A 22,137-nucleotide genomic window follows, 5' to 3' on the forward strand; every position below is an offset into this window, starting at 1 on the left:
TGTGAATAGCTCTCTCATGACCTAATTCTGGTAGTCTGGGTTACACAGCGATCTGAGAAAGAGGAGGATATATTTAGGGAGTAGAAGAAACTAGAAAAAAAAAAGATGATGACATGTTTGTGACAATAGAACCGACAAAATATAGAGTAGCAACGAAGTATGTATAACCTACTCATGCAAATACGATCATATGATGTGTGACACATCTTTATGTTGTTTGTGACATTTTAGGAAAGGCAGTGAGCCAATTAAACAGCATTTATTAAGGGGAGGAGTGAAAAATGAGAGGCTGGCAGAGGGAGGGAGTCGTGCTGTAGAACTTGGTTGGCTGTTCGGATGTCTCTAGAGGTGCACCGCACATTTAAAAGACGAAAAAGACTTAGAGAGAAAGGAGGAGAGTCTGTCAGGGATGGGAAAAAGTTGACTGACGAGTAGAGGAAATGGTGATCTCTCATCAGACCAAAAAACCCTCGCCGACGAGGCCAGGAAGCTGCAAAGCCACGACCCACCCGTCTCGACGCGGTCACGTGGCACAGAGCCGGTCCACGCCCGTGCGGACAGTGCACATCCGACCACTGGCACCGCGAAACACACCCCCATGCAAACAGCACGCTCAAACCTCGCGGACGTACAGGGTCCACACACGTCTGACTCAGACGCACAAGACTACCTCACAGTCTACACACTGCTGCCCGGCGCAGCCCCATGAGCAGTACACAGCACACAGCGATCACTCAGGCTGCACCTTCTACTGCTATTTCTGCTACTGCTGTTACTGCTGCTGCCTCACGTTGCTCTCTTTCTCTCTCCTCCTCCTCCTGTCTCCACCTCCCAACACTCCTCCCTCTTCCTCTTTGTCCTCTAATACCACTCTTCCGCCTTCCTCGTCCTCCATCCGTCCATCATCAACTTCCTGTTTGGATGAACTTTCCTGTTTTTACCCTGATGTCAACCTGACTTCTCCTGCTGTGCCTCCCTACTGCCCTGTGCCACCTTGTCTCATCCCTGATGACTCTTTGCCTTTCTTCTTCATCTCATCACCTGACATCACCACTCCTGACCAACTCACCTCCTGCCACGGCTCCTCTTCTAAATCTTCTCATTCCTCTTCTACCTCTGACTCCTCTGCCCCTCGTCATCATCCTATTCTGTGCCGGCCGTGGCCTTCTTCACGCTCTCTTTCCTCCCTGCTCCTCTGCCCTCCCAGCTTTGGGGATCCAGTCTTATCCTATGCTTCCACTTTGGAGCACTTACCCTCCGGGCCGGCCCGGCCTCGGACGCTGCTGCGCCAGCAGAGCCTTCAGCAGCCTCTCATCCACCCGTCAGGCCCTGGTCTCTGCCATCCCCCCACCACATCCCAGAGCTTGGGACAATTACACACTGCACCTGGACAGCCTGGGGGAGGCGGGGGTGCTGGGAGAGGAGAGGGAGGTGGCAGCAGTGGTGAGGGTGGGGGTGCAGGTACACGAGGTGGTCCCCGGGGTGCACGGGGCGGTGCAGCAGCGGCAGGTGCGTCTCGCTATAGGGGAGGTGGAGCAGGAGGGCGCTCGCGTGCCAACCCGGGCAGCTGGGATTACATGATGGACCAGATCCGGAATCGTGGGCTGGATGTCAAGTCCTTCCTGTGAGTCTCTATAACTCTTCATTCATGCTTTAAACTAGCGTCACTCTGCTCAGGCCTCTGTCTAAGTGTATTACAGTATACGCTAGGTCTTTCAGAGTTATTGTGTGCATTTGTGTTCTTTAACGCTTAAGACTTAGTGCCGCTGAATAAAATTGCTTCTAATACATCAGTAAATAAGTATTAATTTAATCTGCTTTTACCTTTATGAAATATTGTTCTCTGCCTTTTCCCTTCAGGTTTTTTCTTTCAGTCTGCATCTGATATCCAGGGAAGGATATTACTTCTGTCTGTCAAAATTTGTACAGTGCGCGTCTATATAAGCGTATGTATAAGTGTGTGTGAAACTGTGAGTTTCAGAGTTGAGTTTAATCATTGCTTTAACTGCAACTTGTGGTAAATCTGACTGCTGACAAGGAGATAGTCTCTCTTTCTATATGTACATTTACAAAGGCAATTCAGACAATGTTAGAGCTGATCATGCTAATGAAGCTTAATGCAGATGAGGAGACAAGAAATTGGCTTGGATGAAAACTCTCTTGATCATGCTAATAAGGGGTACAGTTATGAATGTAAATAGCACCTTTTCTCTTTTTTTGCTGTTATGCATACTATGTGGCTCTGCAGGACACGGATCAGTGTATGTCTTTATCAAGTCATCCACCCACTTATACTAAAAGTGTAGTACATATTATTTATTGGGTACATATAGTAACTCGATATGGCTCCTGAAAATCTTCTGATCATGTAGGCACAATATTTCACTCCTCGGTTGTAACAAATTAAAAGCTTTTTATTGTGCAGTCTGTTAGAAAACTATTATTCTAAATTTAGACTGAATGCCATGTGCAGGAAAAAATAGCAAGGAGGTATGACATATTGGAGGCCATTTCGCTCCCATTCTGTGGCAAAATTGTTAAATGTTTACGCTGCATGCTCTGCTAAACAGTAACATCTGTTTGGATGGCATTCAGCCTGTCTGCTGCAATTGTGGTTACAGGACAGCGCTGCTGGTGCTGGTTCAGAACATTCAGAATTTGGTCTCATTAAAAAAGTCACAATATATTTTACATTCACTCTGTCTCACCCAATTAGATCATGCTATTTCTGAGCCACCCTTTGGATAGCTGTTAAATATCTGGTTTTGGAGACACACCAGTGGGCCTAATCCATGTTTCATGAGTGTTTGCAGCTAAAATGGCACCTTCTTTTTCTTTCATCATCTCTGTATAACTGCTGGTTGTGCTGCCAGCCTGCTCACGTGTGCGGGACCTTGTGTACATCACACAGCCCACATGTCACTGCAACACTATAAGAGCAGGGGTTAAGGAGCTGTGTGTAGATTTGTGTTAACCCTGAAGCATTGATCTTATGTCACCGGCCGCATTTCCTCTACAACATATTGGTACTGGGAGGGGGTTGTGGGTGGGAAGGTGAGTTATGAAGGGGATGATGAAGGGATGAGCAAGGACACGGCCAAAGTAACATGTGTTTAATGTCGACTGAATCAGTTTTACACTAGCCTTTCATCATCCGTTTCTTTCTTCTTTAAAAAAAAACATGTTATAAAGCCTCTCTGGTGTTTCAGTATAACACTAGCTAACAGAGCACCAGCAACGTAGCACATGCAGGCACCAAGGTCACTGAGAATATTGCTCGTAATAGTCAGCTATAGGACTCATCATTGCAAATGTGAGATTGAGGTCATTGTTGTTGTATCTACTTTGCTGCAACAGGAACACCTCCTATGGTTGATGACAGAGCGGTCTGGTAATAGACGTGACCCATTGTCCAAGCCGGTTAATTTCAATCTTGGCCAGAATCCCTGTCCTGATGAATCATTGCTGAATGAATGCGTTGATGTCATTGACACAGATAGTTGACTTTTGGAGCCGTTTGACCACATGGTTTTTTTGTTGCTTTAAATCGATCGTTTATCCCAGTGTCTATAATGTCTTTTCTAAACGGTCTCTCTCCTTCCCAGTGCTCAATGGCTCAAGCAAAGTGCTTTAACAATATTGCCCATACAGTACTTAAAAGTGATGAGAGTAGAGAGATCCAATAAACATCATACCTACAGTATCTACAGTATTACTGCATAGACCATGTTATATTATTCAGTGGTTCTCAATGAGAAGTACAGGTTAATTCTGCTGATAGTTTGAAATATTATGACAGGGACTCTTAGCTTTGTATGCCTGGACTGCAATATTTATATCAGAACCACTATAGACAAAAGAAGACTGTACACTCGCTAGCCACTTTATTAGGGACACCTTGGATTGGATTGGTCATTATTGAAATAACATTTTTTTAATGTGATTATAAAATAACTTTTAAAATACTGAACATTTTTATTGGAAAAATACATCCAGAGCCACATTAGGTATACATTGGTAGTACTGAGTTGGACCTCGTTTTGACTTCAGAGCTGTCTTAATTTCACTTGGAATCGTTTCAACAAGATGCTAGAAACATTCCTCAGAGATTTTGGTCAATGCAGATTTGTCGGCTGCTCATCCATGATGTGAATCTCTAGTTTCACTGCATGCCAAATGTACTCTACCGGATTGAGATCTGGTGACTGTGGAGTACAGTGAACTCATTGTCATGTTCAAAAAACCAGTTTGAGATGTTCTGAGCTTTGCGACAACTTGCTGGAAACAGCCTCAGAATAATGGGATGGACATGATCAGCAACAATACTCAGGCAGCCTGGGGTGGTTAAACAATGCTCAGTTGGTACTAAGGGGCCCAAAGTGTGCCAAGAAAATATCCCCCACACTTTTACACCACCAGCAGCCTGAGTTAGTGATATAAGGCAGAATGGATCCATGCTTAATGTTGTTTAAATTCTGATCCTACCAACTGAATATTGTAGCCTGAGTTTCCTGTTTTTAGCTGACAGAAGTGGTGCCTGGTGAGGTCTTCTGCTGCTGTGAGGTCATCTGCTTTATGGGCCTTCTGCACACCTTAGATAAAACGATTGGTTATTTGAGTTGTGCTTGATTTCCAATCAACTCAAAGCAGTCTGGCCATTCTCCTTTACGCATGACATCAACAAGGCATTTTAAGACACTAACTGGATTTTTCTGTTTTTCAGATCATTCGCTATAAACATTAGAGATGGTTGTGTAGGAAAACCCAGTAGATTGGCAGTTTCCAGCCCATCTGGCTCCAACAACTATGAAATATTAAAAGTCACCTTCTTCCCCATTCTGATGCTTGGTTTGAGCTTTCAGTAGGAGGTCTCTATGATATCTAAACGCCTGATGGGGTTGTTGCCACGTGATTGGCTGATTAGACATTTGTGTTTATGAGAAGTTTAACAGATGTACCTAATGAGGTGGTCAGTGAGTGTTTATTTGGGAGGATAAATTTCATCTAGGATGCCCCCGCCCTTCCACTTGTACGAGACTAGCAGCAAGACCCCCATACAGAACTGAGCAAGCATGACATTAAGTCAGGCAAAGTATAAAAAGGAGGATTTAGGAGGAGGTGGGATGCAAAGTGGCTTGGACTTCTGCAGCAAACGTAAGCAAGGTAAAGCAACTTAAATAATGTTCTCTAAGTTAGATCTGCTAGTATGACAGATATAGCAAAGGCACTGGCTGATGTGGGCACACTTTGAGCTACCACGGTGCACTGTGAATTACAAAAACAATCAGAGGCGAGTATCACCAGATAACGAGGTACCTCAGTGGATCTGAATAGAATAATCTAGAATAACTGATTTAAATATATTCAATATATTCATATTGAATGAGCTGTAACACCAGAATGCAAAATGTTTAAGCTGAGTGTATATAAAACTAGCAAGAAAAAAGGCAGAGAGGTTGAAGCAGCCAAAATAATAGTTATCATAGAAATAGAAATAAAAAAAAACAGCAGTAAAAGGAACTGATACATTTAGCCAGCAGTAATGAATATATGAATTGAAATCACTGCAATAAAAAGGAATATGAATACAGTTGCTGGAAAAATGAATACACGTGTGACAGATGGTGTCAGGAACTCATGTTAATCTGAAAAGGGTTACTAGACATAAAAGTTTTGAAACTACTGGTGTATAAAAGGGAGATTATTAAACAGACTTTACAGTCCTGCAGTAAAAGCCTTCGACGGCATGCGAGAAAGATGAAATTGTGAAGTTTAGGGTGATATCTCTCTGCGGCTTGGCAGCCCCATATTTTTCTTTGCCGAGATATTGTAACACAGCGAGAGGCTTAAGCTATAGAACCGTGGGTGTGGATGACAGGAAGGAGGCAGTGATGAGGAGTCAGAGAATTAAGTGCAGAGGATAGGGGTGAGGGGGGATATGGTGGGTGAGGGGGGTGGGGTAAAAAAAAAAGGGCGGGGGGTGGGGGGGATTTGGTGAGAATCTGTAGCACAGTAGAGATGATGAAATGAGAAGAGTGCAGCAGTGAGAGAGCCGTGACCCAGAAAACGACACACACCGTGCACCTCAAGATACTGTATCGCTCAAATAGAAACAATTAGTCCAGATCTTCTTAATGAGGCTTAATTAAATCTTAACTCTGGAGAAAGATGCCTCGGATGTTCAGTGGGAAAGGTGAATGTGGAGGAAAAGCAGGAGGCAGGTTAAATCACTAGATAAATGACAGTGTGTGTTTGTGTGTGTGTGTGTGTGGGGGGGGGGGGGGTAGTGTTTTTTGCCTGTGTGACGTGTGTGTGTGCGCACCTGTAGACACCTTATACATGCGTGGCAGCTGACGTGCAAACTCCTGAATATCACATCCATTAACAACCATTACCCAGAGTTTCCTGATGTATTGGTTGTCCGACGGCCTGTACCCGCTCCCGTTGAAATCATTAGATTTTTATCAGTTTGGCCTTTCACTTTAAGGTGTCCTCTTAATATCCTTCCCTGGACTGTGTGCTTACTTTGTGGGGTTTTATGTGGAGTTGCAGAGTTCCTCTTTTATGACCATTTTCTCCGTCACCGCTTCTGCTGTTTGCTCTCGTATGATCTGTTGTTGTTTTCTCTGCCTCTGAATTTTCAGCCCTCGCTGTCACCTAAAATGACCTCTCCTTTTTCCTCTCTCTCCCTGCACCTCGCCTTTCTTTATGCTCGAACCTTTTGCATCTGTTCTCTTTTTCCTTGCCTCTCTGTCTCTCTACCTCTGTTTCTATCTATTTTATTTTATTTTATTTTTTTATGGGGAGCCAGTGAAGGAAAGCTGGTGGTCCTGGCTTTGGCCATTGGTGTGGCAGAGCAAGATGACTTTGCCAATATCCCTGACCTGCAGGAAACAGCGCAGGCAGCACCACCGCCACCAGCCAATCAGGAACCGCCCCCTGAGAAGAGGTACCAGACAATGTACTAGAGCGCTTGTTCTGTGTGTGTTTGTGTGTGTGTATGTGAGAGAGAAAATTGGCTGCAAATGAAAGGATGTGAAGGATATGCTATTGAAGAAAAATGAGAGGTGATTTCAGAATCTAGGTAGAGGAGGGTAGTTTTGTTTGTCAGTGTTTTTGGTGAGTCACTGCGTTTAAGTCTATTGTGTCATAGACCTGCGCCTGAAATACCACCAGAGCTCAACATACTGCTACAGAAATAAAAATGAGCGCTAACTACGAAACCAAATGTAGAAAATTTCGCCGTAATGCTTTGATGAGTGAGGAGATAAAACAATTTGGGTGTTAGCTGGAAAGCAGTAATGAGCTCATAAATCACAGCAGTGAGATGCTCACTGGTACTCTACTCTTTTTCTTTTTTATTCTTTGGCTTTTAGCGGTAAAATTTCAGCCAGTCAAATCAAACAGTGCTTTCTCATGCCAGTGTACTTTTTTTTTCCTTTTTCCCCTGACCATGATAATTATCTGCCTTATTGCAATGACATTTTCAGCACCATTTTCATCTCTGTTTGCTTGTCTTCTCACTCCTGCCTTTCAGAGACCTCCCATTGGTAATTGTCTTATTTCCTTTGTATTTTTATGCCTTCACTATCCAAGTCATTTCTGCCCCGTGTTCTTTCTTCCCTCCTGCTCATTAGCTGCCTTCAATCACCCTCTGCCGCTCTGAGAGTCTCGTCTCTGCAGCTCCACCGAGGGCCCAGAGAGCCTCCTCATTATTCCACAACATGTTAGTCACTTACATAAACATGCTGCTAAAAATAACCGCTTTCTTTGCCAGCCAACTTAGACACTAGAAGCCAAAATATTTCCACTCATCTATAAGGATCCACCAGCCTTGCTCACCGTCCCCCAGTCTCTTGAAATAATTGGGTTTGCATTCTGTTTAGGAATTGGACCTACTTTTGTGAAACAATTTAAGGCTAACAAATGAGTACAGTGTGAAACAAGCAGAGCGTTTTCAGTCGTTGGACGGCCATTTTCGATTGTTCACAACAGTGTCACAGAGAAATCCTTGATTTGGTCCAGCTTTAGGCAGACGCGACACACTCGATTTCCTCTGCAGTCCAATTAGGCAGTTTTAACCTCACTTTGATTCTGTGACAAATGGGCGGCAGTGTGCAGATGCATAATATGACACACACCTTTAAAAAAAACGGCAGAGGACGGCGGACAAATTCTGATGTACTCGTCACACCAATTATTCCTCATTCACAAGTGTTTCATCAATTTGACACGTGATTTAAAACTAGAGCTCCATTACAACACAGATGGTAACTGTTTTCTTATCTGGGCTGCACAGCCGCAGTGCAGACATGCACATGTGCACCATGCAACTGCTGACATTTGAAGGACCTCTTGTGTCTTCAGGGTCGTAGAAATAGGCCTCCCTTAACTAATAAGTTCCTTTATTTATCATAAGTTTGCTTTTAGAGCTACACTAGCCACCAGCTGCTTTGTCTACTGTTTTTGTTTTTTGGCCCTGAGCTTTCTGCGACCACAGAGTTACAAACAACCATCAAAGTATCCTTTGAGAAGAAATGTTGCTTCTTTTTTACTAATATCAAAAGTCTCCGCATTGTTCACAATTATAGCCTGAAACGCAGCGAGCCGCAGAGGAGAATGACTTCCTCTGTAATTTGTTGTGTGCATTGCGTCTTGCCTTTTCAGCTTTTTGTGTTCACACCTCTTTAAATGAGTTGTGAAATCCGCTAGGAGACTAAACAGCGCGTTTGTCGCTCGGGCCAGCGTGTGGTCAACAGGATCTGCCTTTATTAGCAGACTGCATTGTGCTGTTTCCTGGATTTAATTTCTTTCACTCAAATAAGAATGACTGGCAACATATAGCCCGTGAACACTAGAGAACTAGAAGCAAATAAACAATTTGACTGTAATTGAAGCTTTAAAAGTGTTGACCTTTTAGTGAGCCTTCTGCTGATATGTAATCTAATTCCACTTGAGACTCTCATGGTTTTGTTTATTTCGTGTAAAATTGCAAATTGCAAATTTTAATGAGTGATTTAGCCACACTCTAATTGGCTGCTAAATTTAGAAGCTTGAAAACCCCCCAACATACCTCAACAGTCTATTAGAAGTGCAAGTTGTAAGCTTGCTGGGAGTGTATAGTTCCTGGTGGTGTTAGTGCTGACTTCACAGTAAACGTGATTTAATCAATCACACTCCTGGCATATTGCTCACTCTGAAAGGGGTTCTCAAGCCAAAGACAAAGGCACGCTTTCATTCGTCTCTCTTACCCTTCACACCCGGTGTTTCATCACAGTCTGTGCATTTAAACATGTGCTCGTGCCCATCACTCATCTTCACCTGCATTACTCATGCTACCCCGCATGAATTTATTTACCTAAGAACTGAAAAACATGTCACTGGCAAATGGCTTCAGCCAAACATCGAGCCTCTGAAGTTAATGTGAATATTTTATATATCCGTCAAATGGTAACGGAGTCAGTGTTAACATCAAAGGGAATTCTTTGTGCTCCCCATGAACAGAGAAGAGCTGCCGTCTGCACAACTGATATTTCATGCCCTACATTAATGAACCAGTCAGTTTTTCAGAGCAACTACTGTAAATAAATTTACCCGAGTAGAGAGCTACTTTCGACTGCTCCCTTGTTCTCGAGGGGTCACCACAGCGGGTAGCGCCGCATGTGTGATTTGGCAGATTTTTATGCCAGATGCCCTTCCTGACACAACCCCACAGGGATTTGTGTCTCCTCCTGGGATCGAACCAGCTATAGCTTTATTTTTGTAGACTCTTGTTTGTTTGAGTAATCTTATTTTATGCTGCTTTTAACGTACAGTAGATACACGGCCCTATAAAAGGTTTTCTTTTTTTTAAGGCCTGCTTGGCCACAGATGCATGTGAGTTGTTGCTACTTCCATCAAAATTGCAATACATCTATAAAGTTTTTCTATAAAACTATAAAGTTTTATTTGAATAACTGTTTGAAATTAAAATGGGGAAAATGAATAAATATTTTTAGATATAAAATTTAGCTCAATTTATTTAATTGTAATACTGATTTAGTTGTTTTGCTTGTTCTAATGCTGTTTAACTGGGACTTCATTACGTTTTGTTCCCTTTTTGCCTGCCTCATGTATTGGAATGACAATAAAAGATTCTATGCAGTCTTCTGGAAAACTAAGTACACCCAATGATTCAGTAACTTGTAGCGCCAACTTAAAAAGCAATATTGAAGCAATGGTTTTTTGTATGACTATCAGTCTTTAATAGTATTGTGGAAGAACTTTGGCCCACTCTGTACAACGTTACATCCCTTTATTGAGGTTTTTGGGCATTGGGCATCTAGGCCCTGTGGTTGCAAAAAAAAAAAAAATCCCAAATTATTACCCCTCCACCACCTTGCTTCACATCTGATATGAGGTGCTTGATTTCCACCGTTATGGCTAAGAATACGACTAAGAGGATTTCTTCTGGCAACCCTTCCAAACAAGCCACACTTGTTTTGTCTTGTCATGAAATTGAACATTTAACATGCTAGCTGAGGCCTCTAGAGTCTGAGATGTAGATCTTAGGTCTCTTGTTTTTCTCTGAGAACTGCACAGTCTGACCTTGGGTTGAATTTTATCTGGGGCGTTCACTCCTTGGAAGACTGTGTGTTAACACACCTGAATGCTTCAGACCAGGCAACAGTTAAAACTTCTGCTTTCATAGTACTCCTCACAGTTGCTGATGATCAATTAATCAAGTGCTTTAATTAGCAGCACCTGTCTGCTATTTACAGAACCCTATTCATTCCTGTGGAAGCAGGAATGGTGTACTTAGTTTTTCACAGGATTGCAGAGATTCCTTTGAAATTTAACTTTTTTGTAAAATAATGGATGGCCAGTAATGGAAGGTGTATGTACAAGTAGTCACTTTGAGCCAAAGGCTCAGGCTTCAGATTCTAAATTTGGTACTCTTAGTCTTGTATTATCTCAGTAAGAGTAGATATCCCTAATACACTCATATGAGGCACACAGATCTGGCTGTGACTAAAGGAAGACCCACGCCCCACTGTTCAAACCTTCTGTTTGCAAGGGACATCCAATTAGAAGAAAATTGACTTGAATGGGATGTGAAAGGCAGTCAAATGGGCATTTTTCTCACTGTGGATTATACATCAAGGCTATGAATCATGTGAATCAATCAATAAACTGTAGAATAAAGCTATCCCACTGCCGTAAATGAATAAAAAATAGGGGGTTGGAAATGGGTATAATTGATGTATTTAATCACAAGCCTTTAATTTTACTATTTTTCTTTTAAGTGACCCAGTCTTTAAAACTAAGGTTTAGAAACCTTACACAAAATATTTCAAATTAGCCAGCTACAACCGAATGAAAATGTTTGTGCTTCACTATCAAATAATAATGTGAAAGGTAAACACATTTATGGTGTATTTCAAAAGATTGATTTAGGTGCTACTTCCTTTTATGGTGAAGTTTTTTAAATTGCTCCCATACTATATTTAATTAAGTAAAAGATCCAAGTGCTTTGTTCACCACTTTAAACAGCAGTGCTCCTGGTCCTGCAATGCAATTAGCCAAGCAATCTTATTAATGGTAAAATGTATCTAAAGTACTTAAGACACAAACATTACTGAGGCTTTTCTTTAAGCCATCAGCAGTATGTTAACGGTCCATTGCTGCTTGAAGGCAATCCAAACATCCCACTGGCCATGAGAAGGTGTTGAAGTGTGTGAGATTCTTAATGCTTCCTCACTGACCTTGTGTGTGCGATGGGTGGATGAAAGTGCTCTCCGTGGCCATTTGTTTATGAAGTGTGGCAGGAGCAGACTGAACTGCACCACAGCTGGTGTTAGTCATGTGGACTTTCAAACCAAGGTTGCAGAACAAGGGGGGGGGGGGAGAGAGAGAGGAAGTAAAGGTTACACGATAGACTAGCAGAGAGAGCAACTGCAGGTTTTAAGATTGAGTGTTGCTTTAATTTTGGGGCGAGAGGAGGTCGCACATGCTGAGATGTTTGCGGTCCAGCCATCCATAGGTTGGACTTCTAAGAAGGCTTAATTAGGATGTTAGAGTGGCTTGTTTATGCCTCATTGGTCTGCACTCACACAATTCATTTGCGACTCAGTGAACATATACTGTAGGTTCTCCTCCAGTGTTGCTATAAAGAGAAAGCACAATCCCAGAGAGCTTCGAATCTAGATCTCTCTCTGAGCAGCAACTGCACAGCCCAATGAGGATGGAGGCTCAGGATAAAGGGGGCGGGCTTTACGCGTGTGCCACATTAACATTCAATCCACTTGCCTGTGGTCCTTCAATTATTCATCCATGCATGTTACATCATTTTGTGTAAGCCAGTGGAGTTGTCTTTTTTCCCCTGAAAACATCTCTCTGATATTAATAGATATAGATGTATATTTCTCTGCCTTAAAGACACGATGCACTCAGTGAGATTCTGAGTCTCTGTTAATTGCCAAGTGGGCTATATATATATATGTACATATAACTTCATAATTTATGAGCTTATTACGTTGCTTAAATTGACATAAAAGACAAACGCAGTGGATGGCGGTTATGACCATTTACCCAAATCAATATAAATGTGCGTTTGTTTGACACTGTGAGTGTGTGTTTGTCCTCTAACCACATTAGCCAGAGTGGGAGGAGTTAAATCTTTATGTGGTGGAGGATTGTGTGTGTTTAGGCTAATGTAACGACAGGGCATCCCGAGGTCACAGTTTATCATTTTAATGGTCATTATTTCAGGCCTCGTTTTCTTAGAAAAAAAAAGAAGATATTACTATAATTCAAGATGATATAATTTGCACGTGTGTTTGTACATAAACATGTAAATTGATTATGCTGCGCTCTGCTAGTCTGACACAGTGCTCCTCCTGTGACAAGGGCTTTGCAGACCCGACTAATCAGCATAGTCTTCGGGGGCTCTGGTTAAGACTGTCCCCGAAGCTTTGGCTCCCTGCGGCCACTGTGCTCATTCATGCATTACAGGGGGAATGTAGAGATGCATTCAGTTACATGCTGGGGGGGGGGGAGTCGATCGCACTAAGGCAACCCCCCCCAAACCCCCAAAAACCACACACACACACACACACACACAAAAACTCAGTCACAAAGAGATGAGGAGGAGTGCTTTCATCTATCCATCCATCCATCCACAGGTCAAGGGAGGATGAGAGAAAATTCAAAGTGAAAATCCATCTTCCTTCAATGAGAGTAGCAGGAGGGAGTACTTATTGTACTGAAGGCAGGGCTGAAGGCAGCACTCTCGCCAGCAGGTACTGGCTGCTACACATGCTCATCTCATTCATCCAGATAGATGGATGGCGTTTGGGGAGACGAGCTATTAGGAGCATTAACCTGGGACTCTTGTGTTCTGCCTCAGAACAGGTGGCACATATGCGGCAGCCTCCACCTCAGAAGCCAATCTCCGAAGCTAATCGAAATTTTAAACATTTGATAGATTCGTGTTTGAAGTTATAATGGACCGTTAAAGCGGTTTTATTATTTTGTGTTGCTGATATTCCCTGGATTGATAGATTAGTTGTTTTAATTAAGCTCTGAGGCATGAATACTAAAATTGCTGAGAGTTTTGGGATGCCATAAAGGGAACCGTGGACTGTTATAGGTTAGGTAGAGACTAGGCTCATCTTTCGATTTGAAAGTAATCATGTTTGCCAGTTTTTTAGTACCTTCAGCACTTTATTGAACATTAAAAAGAGAGAAACTGAAGCTCGGGGAAGTAGCATGTTAAAAAGTCAAAATAAAATACATATAAAACAGTACTTACTTAATAAAAATAAACATTTGGCAGTGGCTGAGTGCCTTTGGGTTTTTTTCTATTTCCATTTGGAATTCAGTGAAAGAAGCAGAAGGCAGTATTTAGTATTTAGCACCTCACTTGTTGCTCATTCCTGAAATGGGATTTCAGTAAATGATGCTATTTTAGGCTAATTTCTAGTTTCAACATGCAGGAAGTAATTAGTCGTCAGTGAAAGCATCCATATTTATGAGACTTTTTGGTTGTAGCTTGAGGGAAGAAGCAGGGCCCATATGGAATAGAAACAACAGAACAAACTTACACTAAATGTTTTAGTTTCACGTGTATTTTATGGCTTATGAGAAATAAATGTCTCATACCATGATTTACTGATGAAAGAGTTCCAGTTTATGGAAGACCAAAGCTGCTTAAAAGAAAAGAAAATGTAGATATTAACTAATTTATAAAATGCAGAATAAATTAAATATTATTTTTTTAAATTTCCTTCTGTATATTTATTCATCTCTTAATAGTTATTTCTCTTTCATTTTACTTATTCATTTAATTTAATTTATTAGTTTTAATTCATTACTTTATTCATTATTAATTCAAACTTTTTTATTTCAGTATTTTCTTTTCTTGATTTCTTTATCTATGCCATGCTTCAGCATGCAAATATGGAGGCTCAAGTGTGCCAAATCTGTCCCTAGTGGTTGACCAGCACCAACAGAAATGTTAATAAAATATTTTATGAAAATGAAAATAAATATATGTATATGAATTCTAATTATATGTTATATATTTTAGTGCATTTACTGGAATTTTTTTTTAATATCAAACTATTTGTTATTTTTTATTTTGGCAGTTCTGGTCCTCCACACCCTTTTGCATTTTTTTTATGCAACACAGTTATAAACAAACAGTATGCTGTCCAGGAAAAATGAGAAAGCAGCCACTTTCATGAGTAAATGATAGTACGCGGCATATAGTTTTTACAACATTTTCTTTTTCACATAGGGGACGAGTGGCTGAGTCTAGTGTGAATGTACCTGTGTTTCATGTGGATAATGAGTTATGTAAGCAATGCACTGCTGTGGTTTTGACTGTGACTGAGCCTGGAAAGTATGCCCTACCTGTAAAGAATGACAGATCTAGCTGGCGGCTATGAAATTGAGCATAGACATTGAAATACATCACTTCATGGTCTCAGACGAGCTTGTTTGCTTGAGTGTGACATGTTTGCAGAGGGGTGGGGAGTCTGAATGTTTAAAAAAAGAAAAAGAAAAAAAAAGAGGGGCTGGGTTGGGCTCTCTTTTTCGCGTCTCTCTCCAGCCTAGAAGTGGAGTGTCTTTCCCCCCCTTCCCCCTCTCTACGAGCTGCTGGCCCTCGGTCAGGTAACAAAACAGGATAGTATCACAGGACGGTGAAACCCAAAGTGGCCCCGCCTGCCTCCATACGTCTGTATGTGAATGTGTGTGTCTGCGAGGCTCTCACCTGTACCTGTCATATATCCTATACCTTAACTTCTTTGTTCTCAGTGTGTTTGCCTGTTTGTTGCACTCCTCTAAACACACCCTTCCCTTGCGGCCACTCCCAACATCCTCTTGTCACACACATCCCAAACCCTCATATGTATGGTCTGTGTTTCTAGAGTCGTTGCTATGCCAACAGCCCACTTTCTGTGTCTTAGCTGTGGGAGAATCTGATCTGAGTCTACTCTGCCCCCCACTGGATACTGTAGACAACTGCAGGCTTAAATCATGTCAACCACGTCAACCCCCATGGGGTCAGAGGGAAAAAGCATTGGCACCAAAATGTATCAGTTGTAGTAATACCATCTGCCACATTTAATATTGCCTTGCTAGAAATTGAATAAACTGAAACCAGTCACTTTCACTACACAATGAGATGTACGATCTGGAAGCGCTAACTGATCCGCAGGCCCAGACGTTTCTTTAAAGCAGCCTGGTTGCAGGGAGCAGAGGACCACCTCAGGTGCTGTAGAGCAAGCCTTATAGAGCGGCCATTCCCCTGACAGCAGTAGCTCTTACCTGAGAATGCACTGAACCCCTGAATGAAGCATGAAGGAGAATGAATAATTGAAGACATTCACTCCCCCATCGATAGTTGGGAGGTGGAGGAGGAGGGAGGTGCCTTGCTTTACTTCAAGCCCTAAGAGTCTCCCTTTGCTTTAGACTTCTTGAGTACATGCTCATGTTTTAGGTGTAGTGTTTTGCGCAGCTTTTTGCTTCTCTCAAACTCATTGCCTGCAGTTTAGAGCCAGTGCAGAATAATAACAATAAAAGCAATAATAATCAGGCAATATGGAAATGCAAATACCTCCCTTGGCGACTAATACAACTAACAGCAATTCATAAGCATCCCCTTCCCCTCCTGAAATGGTTAACATCCCTCCTTCCCCCCGTCTCACTCCGGTTCCTTTGCTGGTTGAAGTGATTGTTTGCTTGTCTTGTTTGCTCGCCTTTTCTGTCTGTCTATTTGTCAGTATATTTTCCTCTAGTTTTGTCCGTGTGTTCTGCAAAAATGTACACATTATTGCATTCAACATCAATTGTCATCCAAATTCGAAGCTTAGTGGGTCCAGAAAAACAAACAAACCAAAAAACATCCCTCGAAACAAACTTGGTGAAAAGCTCGACAGAGAATGCTGGCCGGACAGACAGACTTTCTATGGGCTCCTTGTCTACTGCCTGTTCAAGGCATTGCCTTCACTCTCCGAGTGACAACTACTTGCATATAACATATATGCACATGTAGCCAATGCCAGTTTGTGCTTTGGCCCCTGTGTCCCTGGTCCACACTTTTAGAGTGTTGCTAAATGGTTGAAAATTCAGGTTAGTCTTAAAATCAACTTTTATCATTTGTAGTTCTCAACTTAATTTCTATCAACACCCTCTTTTGTAACACTCTAAATGTGCTTTTCCTATGTTCCTACTACTTGTTCCTTTTTGTGTTTTTGGTGGTATTATCATTTCGTGTGGTATATCGACTCCTTATTTCCCCTCTCTCTATATTTTTTGGTTCTTCTATCGATTATTTTGAGCTCTCCATGCAGAGAATATTGCTTCTTGCTCTCTTTTTCCTGAAGATCAATTGTATTTATTGTCTTTTTCTTTTACTCTCTGTGTTCTCTCTCCTCTTTTTTAGCATGTTTGCCCCTTTGTCTCCTGTTAAAGATATTACGTGTGCATAGCCTTCTTTTTTTGTCTCTTATTCTTTGATACTTATCAGACTGACCAAACTAAGCCTCTCTTGTGTTTCCAGGCTTTCCTTCCTTCATTCCCTATCTTTTCTTGCAGCTCTCTATTTCTCTTTAATGTGCTGGTGTTTGTTATTTTTTTCTCTTACTGTTCATACTATTAATACTTGCTATCTCTTCTAATACAGATAAATAATTTTCAGCTTGCTTTTTCTATTTCTCACGTTCCCTTTTGAACCTTCTGTCTTATCTGCAGTCCTTATGATTTCCATCCAGTGTTAGTGTGTGTGTCCTCTCTGTGTCTGCTCATTGCATTTCTCTTTCTCAGTGTTTCTGTTCTTGTTCTCCTTCTCTATTCACTGTTTGTTGGTGTTTCAGTGTTCAGCCTCTCCATGTGCCTTGACTAGTCATTTATCGAGTGCTGTTTGTCCAATGCGTCATGTTATGCAGGACTTTTGCATCTGACTCTCTTTTCTTGTGATATCTGTTCACACTTCCTTTAATCTTAAAATATTTATTCTCTTTAATTTTTTTGTCTTCTTGTGCTAATTTCCTTTTTTTTGTCCACTTTGTGATTCTTGTTTTCTCGATGTATGAACATAGTGATTTTTCTCCCAGAATGTTTATCCCACATGTTTTTTTTTTTAAAAACAATACTCACGAGAAGGAACTAAACTTCACATCTATTAACATCTGTACCTAAGAACCAGCTGTTCCATGGCAGATTTCTGCACTCACCTTTGTTTTTATAAAACTTGTGATGTTGGTGCAACTGAGAGAAATTTAAACACGCAAAATACTTTACAAAGCCGACTAATGTCTGTCCTGTTAAACATCTGGTCGTCTTCATGTTGCTATATATGTCTGTCTACTGTTTTTAAAGTAACGTCATGTTGCTATATATGTCATTATACATGTGTGTCCTGTTAAAGTTGTCATTTGTTAGTTGTCAAAAGACTGAGCATAATTTCTACCAGGATGATTAATTGGGTTGTGTCAATAAATTTAGTGATTCTGTTTTATGTTTTGTCTGAAAATGTCTTTGTTTTGGGGGTTTTTTTGGTGGAGGTAACTTTCTTGTAAAGATGTGGATGTTTGCCAGGGTGGAGCTCTCTATATATAGTCATCTCAGACTCCAGTTTTCCTCAAACACCACTTGCCGCATCAACTGTCCTCAGTTCTAGCGCCCGCCATTAATCTGTGGAATCTTTGGCACATTTTACTTGGCTTTGCTCATGAAAGCTACAGAAAAAGCAGCTTGAAGTGACATCTATCCAAAGTTAACTTGGACCACCATCGGTTGTTCCAGATAGGCAGGTTTCAAGCGTTAAACAGGTGGAGGTTGGACTCCCTGGGTGCTCAGACATTCTCTCTTTCTGTAGATGAATTAGCTTCACATGTCCTCGCTGTCTTTTCTTGCTTTCAACCTGAGCTTCTCTTTGCAGAGGCAACAAGCCAGCCAACAGCCCCAAGGGCCAACCTCCTGATGCTGATGGCCACTCCTCTGTAACTGACCTGGCCAACTCTCTCACTGGAGACATGGTGATGGTAAGACAATGTCCCACTTCAAATCCATCCTGCTGTCTATGATATGATTGGTCTAACCTGACTTTTACTGTTTAGGCTGCTAATTTTCAGTGAAAGGAAGTAGATTATTTTTTCCACCATAGGGCAAGTTAGCTGGTTTCTACTAAAGATGTAAAGAACTCCCATAGAAGCTGAAACAGCTGGCAATATTATTATTATTAATAATTATTGTACAAGCTCAATTTATATGGGACTGAGTGCCTGAAAATCATACTATAGAAAAACTATGTTGGGCAGTGCAAAAAAGTAGCCCATTTAACAGTGTCAGAAAAACAATACTGGTGTAAAAGTAAGCTATATCAGCGTCCATACACTAATAAGTATGTTTTTCGTTGTTAGTTTGGGGCTTTTAAGTAAAGACCTAGATTGGATGGAATTTTAAAGGTGGATCCTTTGGTTTTTGCTTTGTTTTAAGGATTGGTAGTAGACAGTTTTCAGTGCATGTTACAGGCTTTCTATAAAAGTCGTAATCTGCAAGCACCATTTGAGAAAGGGATGCATTATCCCCTGTTCTAGTTTCAGAATTTTATTCTGTAAAATATCTTTGATCAGTTCACTGTCCAATCCATTCAATCCATATTTATCTTATATTAGACTTAGCACAGATCCTCATATCATCTAATGCCTAAAAGAAGCGGTTTCAGCTCATCCCCCTTTAAGGCCAACCTCCCTTTAAGCTTTTTCTGATTGGCTGTCTGATGCAAACCGAAGATATGAACAGCATATGGATGAGGCTGCTGCGCTCGCAGTCAGAATTGTGTTGCTGAGATGGTTATATTATATTCTTACTGATATTATGCAACGTAAGGAGTAAAAACATGCTCTGAAACCAAATCCATCCATCTTCATCCACTTATCCAAAGTAAAGAGAGCAGTTATGTTACAAGTTTGGTTCAGCCACATTATGAGCAACCTGATCTTGGCATGCCAATTCTTGTTTTGTATTGAAGAGCCTCATTAGAGCTGTCACCTGCAAGAGTTTTGATGATGAATCAGAAAGCTGATATGAGTTCTACCTTATCGGTCCAAGTGAGTGTCTGACATCGTTAATAAAGATGTCCTTGAACATTAAAGGAGTCTTCCTGGTGTCTGTTGTTTTGAAATGAAAAATCAAAATTCTTTAATATTAGGGTGTCCAAGTACTTTTGGCCGCATACCCACAAGGTAATTCTCAGTCACCAGGTAGGGCACGTGTTGCAGTGCTATGGTAAATACATACACAGATTAATCTAAAGCTGGACATGGTAGTAAGGGAGCTGTAATAGAACAACATACAGGCAGTTCCTACAGTGACAATCAAACGAAACAGGCATGCAAGGTGACTCACGCTGTTTGATAAATTAGACTTGGAGTATTTCACACTTTCTCTGCTTGATAGTCCATAATGCCATATTGACATATTGCTGAGCGAGTCTTTGTCACTTTGAAATTGTAGCCCTGGCCTCGAGGAGCAAAATCAACAGCTTCAAATAATGCTCAGTGAGACTTTGCCTGCATAACACAGCTTTTCTTTTTGTTAGAGGTGACGGCTGCACATAGTGGTTTTAATAAACTGGTGGTTGTTTATCGCTACTCAAAGTTCTCAGAATTCTTTGTTCCAATTTATGTTATTGTTAGAAAGCGAGTGGGAACGGGAGAGGAAAAAATAAAGGACAGAGGCAGAAGGTGGAGCTGCAGGGAGAAAAGAAATGATCGTAAAGACAGCTGCAAGTGCAGAATGCCAACCTTGAGCTTTGCTTTCCTGCCTGTTCTCTCCAAGCCTCTCACACAATGCTCCCTCTCTCCTCCTCTTTCTGTTTGTCTCCCGCTCTCTGCTCCCCTCTCTCCAGCCGTTGCTTCCATCAGATAGTGGCCTTTTAGTGCACAGCAATGATAAAGCAGTCAGAGTGGCTGTGAGAGAGAATGGGTGGTCTAAAGCTCCCCTATCTCCAATCTGAGCACCTCCTGCCTCTTAAGAACATTAGTAAGGAAATTAAGCTCTCTCAGTCTTCTTAATGTCAGAACAATCCCTGCCTTTGAGCAGCTGCTTTAGCACACCGTGATAGAAACGCAGCCCTAAAATCTCCTCCCCTCACAGCTTCTCTCTGTCAAGGTCTGTGTGTGTGTGACACCAGATCTGTGCCCTTGGATTGAGAGTTTCATGTGAGTGGCTGCTGCTGCTGCTGCTGAATATCTGAGCATTATAATTATTTGTCTGCTTTTGTTGCTCTGCAGCTGTCCCCAGGTTCGGAGGATGATGAAGGGCCCATCAGTGAAAAGCTGGGTCGGATCCAGTTCAGCATAGGCTACAGTTTCCAGAACACGACCCTCACTGTCAAAGTTCTCAGGGGCCAGGACCTCCCGGCCAAGGACTTCTCTGGCACCTCCGACCCCTTTGTTAAAATCTACCTACTGCCTGACAAAAAGCACAAGCTGGAGACCAAGGTCAAGAGGAAGAACCTCAACCCCCACTGGAACGAAACCTTCCTGTTTGAGGGTCTGTGTTTACATACTGGATTGTTCTCACTAAATATTTTCCATCACGTTTTCTCGTGTTATCCAAACTTTTTTCCAAATATGCTGCCATCTGTGGTTTGATTGGGACATCATTGCTTTCAGTTTGATAGCCTGAAAGAACAGAAAAAACTGTAAATCTGTCATGTAAAATAACCAAAAGTATTAACACTTTTAATTGCGTGTTTATGTAAAATCATGTTGCTCATTTGTAAGAAGCTGAGTCGATAACAAACAAAAGCTAATCAAATATAACCGTCATGGTCCTGGCTCTGTGACCCAGTGTTTATGTGTTTTTGGTTTAATTAATATTCTTTGATTTAGTTTTATTTATGGTTCAGTTTTCATTGCTCTTCCTAGTCTAGTCATTTATATTTCTAGTTCTTAGGTTCTTGTTCATTTAATCTGTCCCCTTGAGAATAACACCCTCAAAAAATGGATAAAACAAAGCAGAAAACCAGAGCAAACAAGTTGGAACATGAAGTACAAGTCTGTATACACACTAGGGAGTGACTCCTCAATAGGACACGACTGGGGACTGACCACAGCTGGAAAAGATGGTAAAGTATAACTAGCTTTCAAATTAAAACAGGAAATATTCAAAAGATGCAAAAAGCTAAATGAGAAGGAAAAAGGGGGACAAAGGCACTAAAACATAGAAAGATTTGCAAGGCAAGACGGCGAAACATTGAGGTTGCTATAAACTCTGGGAGGAAAAGATAAAATCCAAACAGAAATTAAACCTAATCAGTGCAACAAACCAATGCTCAAAAACATCACAACAACCTGGGACCATGACATTTGAGGGGGATGAATTCTATAATCAGGGCTTTGGATAGCTGTAAACCAATTTAAATCAATAACTGAACATTTAGGGAGATTTGGTCATTTGCTTTCTTGCTGAGAATAATGCTAGAAGATTGAGACCACTTAATACTTACGCAGCCAGGAGCTGCTTCGCTTTGCATAAAGAACGAAAACAGGCACGAAGAGATAAATTCAAAAGCTCAATTTTAAAATGTAAAACTATTGCTTCAAGAATATGTGTCTTTTTTAAATAGTCACGGCAAAGGAT

General features: G+C 41.4%; 1 protein-coding gene across 2 annotated transcripts in view; it reads left to right on the top strand.

Moving 5' to 3' along the window:
• The first annotated feature begins 440 nt into the window (after window positions 1–440).
• Window positions 441–22,137, top strand: part of LOC134631324 (rabphilin-3A-like) — a 36,610-nt gene continuing 14,913 nt past the window's right edge. For both annotated transcript variants that reach the window (XR_010094387.1, XM_063479545.1), the window contains exons 1-4: window positions 441–1,624; window positions 6,812–6,949; window positions 18,428–18,530; window positions 20,784–21,045. Coding sequence is in view for 1 of the 2 variants with exons in the window: in XM_063479545.1 (XP_063335615.1) it covers window positions 441–1,624; window positions 6,812–6,949; window positions 18,428–18,530; window positions 20,784–21,045 (1,687 nt within the window). In the remaining variant the exon portion in view is untranslated. The remainder of the gene's footprint in view (window positions 1,625–6,811; window positions 6,950–18,427; window positions 18,531–20,783; window positions 21,046–22,137) is intronic.

This window comes from Pelmatolapia mariae, linkage group LG7 (genome assembly GCF_036321145.2).
Source record: "Pelmatolapia mariae isolate MD_Pm_ZW linkage group LG7, Pm_UMD_F_2, whole genome shotgun sequence".
In the NCBI taxonomy this organism is placed as follows: Eukaryota; Metazoa; Chordata; class Actinopteri; order Cichliformes; family Cichlidae; genus Pelmatolapia; species Pelmatolapia mariae.